Source organism: Anser brachyrhynchus (genome assembly GCF_964034855.1).
Source record: "Anser brachyrhynchus genome assembly, chromosome: 17".
In the NCBI taxonomy this organism is placed as follows: domain Eukaryota; kingdom Metazoa; phylum Chordata; class Aves; order Anseriformes; family Anatidae; genus Anser; species Anser brachyrhynchus.
In genome coordinates this window covers 14,031,412-14,042,143 of record NC_137710.1, presented here as the reverse complement: position 1 = coordinate 14,042,143, position 10,732 = coordinate 14,031,412, and the positions used below count along the sequence as shown (strand labels likewise).

General features: G+C 68.9%; 1 protein-coding gene across 1 annotated transcript; it reads left to right on the top strand.

Moving 5' to 3' along the window:
- The first annotated feature begins 1,569 nt into the window (after positions 1-1,569).
- On the top strand, positions 1,570-9,706 carry TBC1D10A (TBC1 domain family member 10A). Its single transcript, XM_080559675.1, has 9 exons — positions 1,570-1,850; positions 3,180-3,279; positions 5,855-5,962; positions 6,105-6,211; positions 6,469-6,583; positions 6,791-6,856; positions 7,181-7,370; positions 8,003-8,157; positions 8,317-9,706. The coding sequence occupies exons 1-9, from the start codon at positions 1,648-1,650 to the stop codon at positions 8,707-8,709; spliced, it is 1,437 nt and encodes a 478-aa protein (XP_080415801.1). The 5' UTR covers positions 1,570-1,647; the 3' UTR covers positions 8,710-9,706.
- Positions 9,707-10,732: the final 1,026 nt, after the last annotated feature.

Here is a 10,732-nt window from a genome sequence, read left to right as displayed (position 1 = left end):
TGGGGGCTGCCTGCCATGGTCTGTGTGCCCTGGGTCCCGGGGAACTTGCCCATCACCTTTCCTCTTTTAAGAGGGGTCTCGATTCTAACAAAGCCCTGCCCTTTTTGCAGACGGGGGTGGCACAGCAAGCAGGGGCCTCCACTTGCTGCCGAACTCCTGCTGCAGCCCCGGCTGGGACGTGGCTGTGCTGCTCGGTGCTGGGCTGGGCCGGGCCCTGCTGCGTGCTTTGCGCTGTATTTTTAGCGCGGCCAGGGCCAGGCCAGTTCCACCAGTACGGGCTGGTGGCGGCAGCGCCCTGTGGGCTTGGCAGCCTCCGGGGAAGCCGCGGGGTCTGGATGCGGCGTTGCCTCCCACCCCATCCCCGGGTTCTGGGGGGAGATGCTTCTCCCCGTGCCACTGGGGCCGGGCACCGCTCCCTGCGGGCCCCGTGGGCTCTCAGCCCGGGTTGCAGCGTGCCCTGAGAGGGGGAAACGGGGCGGGCGCTGGGCTTCGACGCCTGCCACGCGCGCAGCCCCCCTGCTGCGGTGCTGGTCCTGGGTGCAAAGCTGGCTGCAGGCGAGTGGGAGGAGGGAACGGGAGCTGCCTGCAGCCACCGGGGCTCTGAAAACCAGCCTGGTCCCGCTGGGGCCCGGCCCTGAGCACCCCAGGGAGTCCCAGCCCCATCCCAGCACAGGTCCGGGGCAGCCCCTGCAGCACTGCTGTGGCTCAGCCGGGTCCCGGTTCCACCCCAGTCTGCTCCCAGCCATCCCCCCAGTTCCAGCCCAGTTCCCCTTCTGCCTCAGTTCCTCCTCAGTCCAGTCCCACTCAGTGCCCCCCGGTCCCATCCCAATTCCCTCCAATTCCTCCCAGTTCCATCCTAGAGCCCCCCCAGTTCCACCCCAGTCTGCTCCCAGCCATCCCCCCACTCCAGTCCCCATGTCTCCTAAGTTCTGCCCCAGTTTCTCCCAGTCCCATCCCAGTGTCCCCCGGTGCCCCCTGGTCCCATCACAGTTCCATCCCAACATCCCCCAGTTCCACTCAGTCCCATCCCAATGCCCCCCAGTTCCTCCCAGTCCTGTCCCAGTGCCCCCCAGTTCCTCCCAGTCCCGTCCCAGCGCCCCACAGAGCCCTACAGCCTCATCCCAGTGTTCCCCAGTCCCACCTCAGTTCCCCCCAGTCCCATCCCAGCGCCCCCCAATTCCACTCAGTCCCCCCCAGTCCCGTCCCAGTGCCCCCCAGTGCCCCCCAGTCCCATTCCAGTATCCCCCAGCGCCCCCCAGACCCACCCCAGTTCCCCCCAGTCCCATCCCAGCGCCCCCCAATTCCACCCAGTGCCCCCCCAGCCCCATCCCAGTCCCCTCCCAGTCCCCCCACGCAGCCCCGCCCTCCCCCTGCCACTACCGGGCGGGCAGGCGGAAGGAGGCGGGCCCTCTCCCTGACTGACACCTCCCTCCCCACCTCTCACCCAATCCCTGCCCTCGGACGGCGGGCTCCCCCACCCCTCTCCCCTCCCATTGGCTCCCTCCGCCCTCCCCCCCCTCAGCGCCGCCCAATGGCGCGGCGGCGGCGGGGCGGCACCGGGGCGGCGGGCGGGGAGGGAGGGGGGGGGCGCGCCCGCCGCCGTGGCCGCGGCATGGAGGGGCGGCGGAGCCGCTGAGCCGCGCCGCCATGGCCAAGAGCCGCGGGGGCGGCGGGCCCGGCTCGCCCGGCAGCGCCCGCGACCTGGCGGGGACCCGCGAGAGCCTGGCGGAGGCGGGCGGCGACGAGCTCAGCTCGCTGGGCTCCGACTCGGAGGTCAACGGCGGCGGCCCCGAGGAGCGGCGCGTCGACAAGTTCGGCTTCATCGTGGGCAGCCGCAGCGCCGAGGGGCCGTGAGTGGCGGCGGCGGGGACGGGGGACGGGGGGGTGGAGGCCCGGCGGGGGGACGGCTCCGGGCCCCCCCCCCCCACCTTCAACCGCCCGGTACCGGCCCCCGGGGAGCGCCCCCCCGCCGCCCGCTCCTCCTCGCCCCGGCGCGGGGAGGCCGCAGCCTCCGCTGGGCTCCGGGAGGAAGCCCTCGGGGGCGGCCTCCAGGCCTCCGCCGGCCCCGGCAGGAGGAAGCGGGGCTGCGGCCGGCACCGCCCCGGCCCCGGGGCCTGAGCACGGCGCCGCCGCCGCCTCCTCCTCCTCCTCCTCCTTCTCCTCTTCTTCCTCCGCTGCCCGGCCTCCGGGGGCAGCGGCGCTCCCCGGGCCCGGCCTCCCTCCTGCCGGCCTCCCGGGGCCCGATCCTGCCCTCCCGCAGGGCTCCGCACCGGGCAGGCGGCGGGCAGCCGGCGGCACGGCCGCCATCCGCGCACCGCGGAGCCGCTCGGGCTCTGGGGACGGGTCCCCCCCCGTCCCCGTCCCCCACACCCCTTCCCGGCACTCTCGGAGGCCGCGGGGACGCTGGGGAGGGCCCGGCCGTGGGGCTCCGTCCCCCGCGGGGTGCCCCCACGCCAGCCTCCGCCACCCGAAACGCGGCCGCCGGTCCCCGCTCGGTGCCCGCTGCCGGGCGGCCGTCAGCTGGTGACAGCTTCCAGCCCGGGCTGGCGGGGCTCCAGCGGGCCCGCGGCCAGCCCCAGTATCCAGTGTCCAGCTCTCTCCGGCTTCCCACGCCTCGCGGAGCCCCGGGCTCCCCGGCTCGAGGCCAGCGTGCCCTCGGGTCCCCGGTCCCCATGCCGGTGGCCGAGGCGCTGCGCCGTGCCCGGCCTTGCGACAGGGAGGGCGCGGCGGCCGCCCTCGGCCGAGCGGCTCCCGGTGGAGCTGCTCCAAAACAAGCGCGTTCGGCCCCGTCTGACCCGCGGGTGGGACCTCGCAGGGCAGGGCTGGGAGCGCGGCACCACCAGGGAGGTGGCTGCCGAGGGCTCGGCCAAGCCGCTGGCGCGCCCCAGGCTGTGGCAATGAGCTGGTCCTCTGCCCATGGAAGGGCTGGGGGCAGCACGAAGCCACCCAGTGCCACCACCACCCCCCGCCCAGCTCGGAGGCAGCCCTGGGGGCCTCTGCCAGGTTAAATAGGGACGCCCATCCCAGCTGAGCGCTGCTGGAAAACGCTCCCCTCTTCATGGGGCGGCTGGGGCTGTGCGGATCGGTGGGGCCGCGGGGGCAAGGCAGGGATGGGTGGGCTCCGCGGTGGGTACGGGGCTTGCGGCCGCGCTCACCCGCCTCATCCCTTCGCCCCGCAGGCTGGAGGAGGTGCCCTTGGAGGTGCTGCGGCAGCGTGAGTCCAAGTGGCTGGACATGCTCAACAACTGGGACAAGTGGATGGCCAAAAAGCACAAGAAGGTGGGTGACCCCAGAACGTCCGGAGGTGGCAGCAGTGTCCCCCCGAGGCCCTGGGGCACGTCCCCGAGTCCCCGCAGGCGGACGGTCGCGTTGCCTTTGGGGTGATGCTGTCAGCTCAGGCCAGCATCCAGCCGTGGGACGCGGAGGCTGCGTGTCCCCCAGCCGGCTGCCGCTGCGCACGGCTGCTCCCTGCCGGCTTCCTAGGGCTCGTTTGGCTGCGTGCAGGCAGCCATGGGAATTGTTAGGTCATGGAAACTTCTGCTCCGAGCATCTTGCAGACCCAAAAAAAAAAAAAAAAAAATGCCGTGGGTAGGAAATAGTTGAGCCTGGCGTGCCTGATGTGGCCTGCAAGCCGGGGCTGGTTGGAAGGCCGGTGGTGGTGTGGGCTCGGTGGCCCCGGTGCCACGCAGGGCTATGCTGGTGCCTTGGTGCTCCCTGACCTCCCGAGGCTGTGCATGCAACGGGGATGGGATGAAGTAAGCCCTGGGCTGATGCTGCTGGCCTGACAGTGGTGAGGCTGCTGGCGGACCGAGGGCTGCCTCCTCCCCCTGCCCGCTGGCACGGCTTCCTGGCACCGCTCCGCGTGCCGTGCCCCCGCCGGAGCTGCCTGCAGCGCTCCCCGAGCACCGCTCGGTGCCTGGTGACCAACAGAGGAATCCCTCATCCGCTTCTTGGCTGCTTGTGAAGGATTCCTGAGAACTTTTGGGGTCACAGCAGGCGGGCGCTTTGTCCCGAGGGCGCTTTGCGCTGCTCTCCGCATGATTTCCAGGCGTGGGTGAGTGCCCTGGCAGCTGCGCTGCTGGCGGAGGAGCTCCCTCATGCTGGGGCCGAGCTTCTGGATATCCCTGTGGAGCCGCAGGGCCTGTGCGCTCTGTCCTGCTGCAAAATCGGTGCCTGGAGCCTCCAAGGGCTGATGCAGAGAGCTGCTCCTTGCCCAGGCCCCGCAGCCAGCCGGCTTGCTCGCACCTGCACTGCTCCAGGATCCTAAAACTCTCCTGCATCGCTGGCCCGGGTCCTGCCAGCGCTGAGCCGTGCCAGCGCCACGTGCCGGCCCGTGCCCTTTCCAGGCAGACTGAGGGAGTGCAGACGCGTGGGCAGCTCCGGCTGCTCCTTGCTTTCAGCATCCCTCTGCCCGGGTGCGCTCCCGATCTGGCATGCGGGGGCCCCGGCAGTGATGGCAGGGCCCCAGCAGGAGCTGGGGGATTGGGGAGGTGGGGGCAAAACCACCTCACCCCCCTGCCTGCCCCAGCTTCGCTGCTCAGCCAAACACAAACGGCTCTTGCTCCCTGCAAGGCGGCTTCCTTCCTGGCTGCTCAGCCAGCAGGAAGGGCAGCAGGAGCGGGAGCTGTCAGCGCTGGCGGAGCTGCCCGTGGCCACCCTGGGCATCGCCCGCTGCGTTTCCTGCGAGCACAAAGCCCTCGCGGGGCCTGGCCAGGTAAACAAGCAGCGCTGCGGTGAGGGAGCAGCGAGGAACGTGGCGTTACCACCACCACACTGGGCCGGGCTGCTTGGAAACACAAGTGCCTGCTCCCGAGTCAGCTGGCAAACAGGGAGAGCAAGCTCTGGTCGGGGAGGAGAGCCCCGGGGCTGCCGAGCCCCACGGCAGGGAGGCTCAGAGCTGTCAGCTTGCGGAGCCCTGGTGCCTCTCGGGCACTTGTGTGTGCTGCCCAAGCAGAGACCCGAGGCACAGAGGCTGTGCTGGGGTTTTGCGGGGCTTTATGCTGTACCAAAAGCGTCCATCTCATGGGTCCCTGCCTTGCTGGTGCCGCTGGTTCCCTGGAGCGGGGCTGGAGCGCTAGCGGGGCCGCAGGGAAGGGCACAGCCCGGCCCCGGCTGCTGGCAGCAGCAGGGTTAAGCGAGTCCGGCCCCCTGCTGCGGAGGTGGCACCCGCGCTGCCCAGCCCGGACTTTGGTCCGGTTGGTGCCCCGTGCCAAGGGAGCCTGGGGCTGGCTGGGCACGGAGCCGGCTGCTGGGGCTCGGAGCTGGGGCCAGCTCTGTCCCTGCCGCTCCGCACAGCCCCGCGGGCAGGAGGGATGGGGACGCAGAGCCCTCTCCTCTACCTGCCCCACGAGTAGAGCACTCGGAGCTCTCCGGCTTCCCCGTGGGCCATGGCAGTGTGGGGAGGGAGCCAGCCTCTGTGGAGGGAGCCAGTGGCTCTGCCGTTTGCTTTTCCAGTTGCCCGTGGGGTCCTGCTTGAGGCAGAGCTGGGCTTGTTGGGAGCTATCTGCAAGCTGCGCGGCCTCAGCTGGGCTCCTGCCGCCATCTGCAGCTCCTTCTTGCCAGCGCAGCTCTGGCTGGCGTGTTAAGAGCAGGGCTGGGGAGAAGGGGCTGAGCGGACCCTGGCCTGCCCGGCACAGCCCCTCAGCTCCCCTCCCGGGACCCCCAGGGTCTCTAACTGCAGCTCCACGTGCCATCCTGTACGTCTGTCGGGGGCACCCTGTTCCTGGTGGTATGAGGACATGTCCCCTTGTAGGGGGAGGTTGTGCTGCTGCTGCAGTGCTGGGCCTGGCCCGTGTCTTGCCCCGGGAGCCTCAGTGCTCCGTGATATCCCCTGAGGGCTTTGTTCCCCGTGCAGATCCGGCTGCGGTGCCAGAAGGGGATCCCGCCCTCGCTGCGGGGCCGAGCCTGGCAGTACCTCTCCGGCAGCAAGGTCAAGCTGGAGCAGAACATCGGCAAGTTTGATGTGAGTGTGTGCCGGGCAGTGCGGGCTGGGGGCAGGTCCAGCCCCGTGGGCACACCGCCATGGGCTCCCCCAGGCTTGCTGCGTGCTGGGGGGGGGGCTGGCGCTCAGCTGGTGCTGCTCACCCTGACCCTCTCCTTCCCAGGAGCTGGATCTCCTCCCAGGAGAGCCAAAGTGGCTGGACGTGATCGAGCGGGATCTCCATCGGCAGTTCCCCTTCCACGAGATGTTTGTCTCGCGCGGAGGCCACGGGTAAGTGGAGCAGCCTTGTGTCTGGTCCTTGGTAGCTGCTGGGCCCCCCTTGGGGCCGTGCCGTGGGGTTTGTGCCCTGTAGCCTGGTGGTGTGGCGAAGGGGGATCCCGGCCAGGGACTGACACGTGGGGGAAGAGCGATGAACAGCGGCTGGCCCACGGTGTGGGGTCACCGTGCTGGTGTGGGGCTGCAGGGGAGGCCGCTGGGCTGTGCCCGTGCCCGCTCTCCACCTCTCTCTCCCCACGTTGTCTCCGCAGGCAGCAGGACCTGTTTCGGGTGCTGAAGGCCTACACGCTGTACCGCCCGGAGGAGGGCTACTGCCAGGCCCAGGCCCCCATCGCTGCGGTTCTGCTCATGCACATGCCGGCCGAGGTACAAGCGGGGAGCAGCAGGGGGAGCGGGGTGGTGCTGGCGGGCAGGTGCTTGGCTCACGGCACCGGTTTGCCCCAAAACTCAGCCAGTGCGAGCGTGCCCCAGGTGTGCTCTGCCCGCTCCCTTGGTCCATCGGGGCAAGGTCGGGGCTGCAGGACTGTCCCCTGTGCGCACCCGGACACTGACCCACTGTCCTTTGGCTTGCAGCAAGCGTTCTGGTGCCTGGTACAGATCTGCGAGAAGTACCTCCCCGGCTACTACAGTGAGAAGCTGGTGAGTGAAGGGCCATGGTGCTCCTCCAAGGGGCCAAGAGCTCCCACAGCTCCTACCACGGGGAAAGAAGAGGTGCTTGGGGCGGCCTGGGTGTCCCCACAGTCTTTGCATGATGCCAGGATCCCCAGGAGCATCCAGCAGTGAGGGATGGGGGGCTTGGTGCAGCTTTGCTGCCATAGTACGTGTGGCACGGATCCCGCAGCTGGGCCTGGGGGCTGCCCTGGTGGGCTGGGGCCAGGCACTGTGGAGCTGATCCTGGGGCTGAGCCAAGGACCGGGGTTAACACGCTGGCCAGGGAGGTCCCTGCTGATGCTGTCCCCGCAGGAGGCCATTCAGCTGGACGGGCAGATCCTCTTCTCGCTGCTGCACAAGGTCTCGCCCGTGGCCTACAAGCACCTGAGCAAGCAGAAGATCGACCCCATCCTCTACATGACGGAGTGGTTCATGTGCGCCTTCTCTCGCACGCTGCCCTGGAGCTCTGTGCTGCGTGTCTGGGACATGTTCTTCTGCGAAGGTAGGGGCCTCCTCCTGGAGGCTGCGGCATGGGCCAGCCTCCGTGGGTGGCTGGCAGCCCCCTTGGCACAAGGAAGGCACTTGGGGCTGTGTCAGAAAGAGTGGAGCAGAAGTTTGTGGGGTGGAGGCTATCAGGAGGTTAGTGGGGAGCCAGAGGGCATGTTTGCATCAGTGCTTGTGCAAACAAAGTTTGTGGTGGGCAGTGTGTGTCCCAAATGCCAACGTTTATCCTCGTGTGTGCCCTGACTGCTGGCAGGACTGGCATCTGCTGCCCTACTTGCTGTGTCCCAGCTCAGCGGGTGACAGCAGTGCTGGTGGCCCCAGCCTGGAGTGGGCGAACAGCTCTTACAGGGCTCCACGGCGCCCATCCCAGGCAAAGAGGCCTGGAGAGGCGTCAGGATCCCACCCTGGTGCTGGGTGGGATGAAGGGGAGCACGTGCAAGTGTCCCTTTGCATTGGCAGCCACACCAGCACAGCTTGGGGCTGAGCTGAGTTGTGTCGTGGTCAGCTTCGGGCCTGGGGAGGGGTTCCTGGGGAAGAAGAGGGCATGGGGACCACCAGAGGGATGTGGTGGCAGCGTGCCACCTCACCCTGTGCCACCTGCCGCTTGCTGCCTCACCTCTCCACTTCCAGGGGTGAAAATCATCTTCCGGGTGGGCCTGGTGCTGCTCAAACACACCCTGGGCTCCTCGGACAAGCTCAAGTCCTGCCAGGGCCAGTACGAGACCATGGAGCGGCTGAGGGCCCTCAGCCCCAAGATCATGCAGGAGACCTTCCTGGTGCAGGAGGTGAGGGTCCGGGGAGCGCAGTGCATGGGGCCACCCCTCGTCGGGCAGAGCTTGCCTGGAACCGGGACAGTTCCTAGCAGGACCTGGTTTTGGGGCTACCCCTGTCCCGGGTGGCGCTGCGGGGGGGATATCGGTGGCACAAGTCATTCCCCCGTGCAGGTCATCGAGCTGCCGGTGACGGAGCGGCAGATCGAGCGGGAGCACCTGATCCAGCTGAAGAAGTGGCGGGAGACACACGGGGAGCTGCAGTGCAAGTCCCCCCCGCGCCTGCACGGCGCCAAGGCCATCAGCGAGGCCGAGCCCCCCACCCGCAAGGCGCTGGAGCCCGTTCCCTCCATCATCGTGCCCGCCGGGCCCGCCCCGGTGCCCAAGGCCCGCAAGAGCAAGGAGAAAAACCGAGAGAAGAGCTTAGGCAGCCCCGCCAACGGCCCTGGAGCTGAGGGCAACGGGGCGCCCGGTGCTGCCCGTGAGCTGCTGCACCCCCAGGTGTCCCCCCACCACCAGTCCAAGGAGAGCCTGTGCTCCCGGGAGAGCGAGGACACGTACTTGTAGGGCTGACGCCGCGCTGCGCCCGGGCAGCCGGGCTCAGCTGGGCTGTGCACGGACCCGGGCTCGAGGACGCTGCTCCCTCTGCGGCCGAGGGCGGGAGGGGACCCCCGCGGCGCCTGGCGGTGGGGACTCGGGGCTGGGGGGATCAGGATGCAGCCGCTGCCCTGTGGGGACGGGCTGGCTGCTGCGGCACCATGGGGATGCCACATGCTGGTGCCCGCTTAGGGTGGGCGTGAAGCTGGGGTCCCATGGTTGGAGGGGGGCATCTGCGGGAGCTCAACCGAGCGCGGTGACAAAAGGGGACATGTCCAGCACACAGTGGGTGCCTGCATTGTCCCCACCCCAGCAGGGTGCTGGCACCATGAGCGGTGGGAGCCCTGGCACGGGGTGGCTGAGCCACCCGCGCTCCCTCGCTGCGGCTGGGGGGCCAGGCTGCCCCTCGGGTCCCGCTCCTTGTCCCCCAGCCCCTTGACCCACGTCCCCAGTGTCCCTCCCGCCGCCCCCGGGCTTCCCCTGCCCACCTGTGCTGGCAGGGCAGACCCAGACCCAGTTCCCCAGTGCTTGCGCCTGGCGCAGCGGGACTGGGGGTACGTGAGGAGCCGGGGCAGCTGCTGCTCCCCTCCTCTTTATCTAGTGAGGATGTATCAAAGTGTAGCCCAATATGTAGTACTGAATTTACCTATTCACTGAGCCTATTTATTATTCCTCCGTGGCAGTAACCGTTGCAGGACGGGGGCCAAGGTTGGGAACTGCAGGCGGGATGCACCAGAGGCGGCGGGATTTGATGCCAGACCATGACCCTCGCAAGCCCCATGCCGGGGTCCCCCTCTTGCCACCCACCCCACAGCGGAGGTGAGATGGGGCGCGAGCGGCTGGGCGCTCCCCGCTGCGGGGTCCCCTCTCTTCCCCCTGCCCTCACCAAGGGCTGGGGGTAGCTTTGTAAAATAAAGCGGGGAAAAATGGTTTTGTACAAAGGGAAAATAAAGCAGGATTGTGTAAAGGCGCAGCGTCTGCGGCTCCTTGAGTGTGCGGCTGGGGGGCACCACCTCCCCCATGCATTTTCCCATCACCTTTGGGTGCTGTGGGGGGTGACAGGGACCCAGATGGGTGGTCAGGTGCTCACACTCGCCTCCCATCTCTTGCTCACCCCAGCTATGTCAATGCAGGCTGCAGTTTTGGGGGGGACTAAGCCATCCCAAGCTCTCCTCAACTCCAGCAGTGTCTCTGGCTCCCGAGCCAAAGGTGGCATCCTTTATTGAGCCAGAGCAGCTGCCACGAACCTTCCTCCTGCAGCCTCTCCTGGATCAGGGGCTGGCTCCTCTTGTGCATCCCACACACGTGGCAGCAACCCAGGGGCAGTCCCTGTCCTTGTGCTGGGTGGTGGCAGCACTGTCCCCGTCAGGGACACCGTGGGGACAACCAGGGCCGAGGGCCGTGACTCACTGCCCCAGCCAGCCCTACTGCTTCACCCTGCCCCACGGCAAGCCACGGCTGGGCTGTTTGAAGCGCAAATGAGGGATGCTGAGACCTGCCCATGTTCGTGACACCCATGGAGGCCATCTCCAGCCATTGCCAGGCTGCAGGGGCTTCTCGGGTGGCTGCTTTGGGGGTGAGCCCCTCACGGCCATCCCTTTCCGGCACCAAGCCTTCAGTCCCCTCCCAGTGTCACGGCTCCCGTGGCCCCACCGAGGCAGGAGCAGCCCGGCCCCACCCGGGCTCTATCCCACGGCCTCCCAGGGCTCCGCTTTCCGCGCACAAAATGGAGCCCAAGCGGCTTCTCCCTCCCCGCGATTCCTGCAGGCGGGAGTTCTGCAAAAACCTCAGCTCCCCCCCCTCCCCCCCCCTTCAAAACCCCTTTTCCCCTGAAGAAGCGGCTGCGGGGAAGCGCCCGGCAGCGTTGCTGGAGCCCCCCCCTCCGCCCGGGTACGGTGCAAGCCCCTCGTCAGGCCCGGAGCCCCCCGGAAAGCTCCGCGCAGCGGGCGGCGGGGCGGGGCGCGGCCGGGGGCCGGGGAGGGGCGAGGCGGGG

Excerpts from the sequence above, each read along its gene's own strand:
- TBC1D10A (XM_080559675.1), top strand. The coding sequence starts at position 1,648 with ATGGCCAAGAGCCGCGGGGGCGGCGGGCCCGGCTCGCCCGGCAGCGCC. Across the intron at positions 6,857-7,180 it reads GCTACTACAGTGAGAAGCTG|GAGGCCATTCAGCTGGACGG; the intron begins GTGAGTGAAGGG and ends CTGTCCCCGCAG. Across the intron at positions 8,158-8,316 it reads AGACCTTCCTGGTGCAGGAG|GTCATCGAGCTGCCGGTGAC; the intron begins GTGAGGGTCCGG and ends TCCCCCGTGCAG.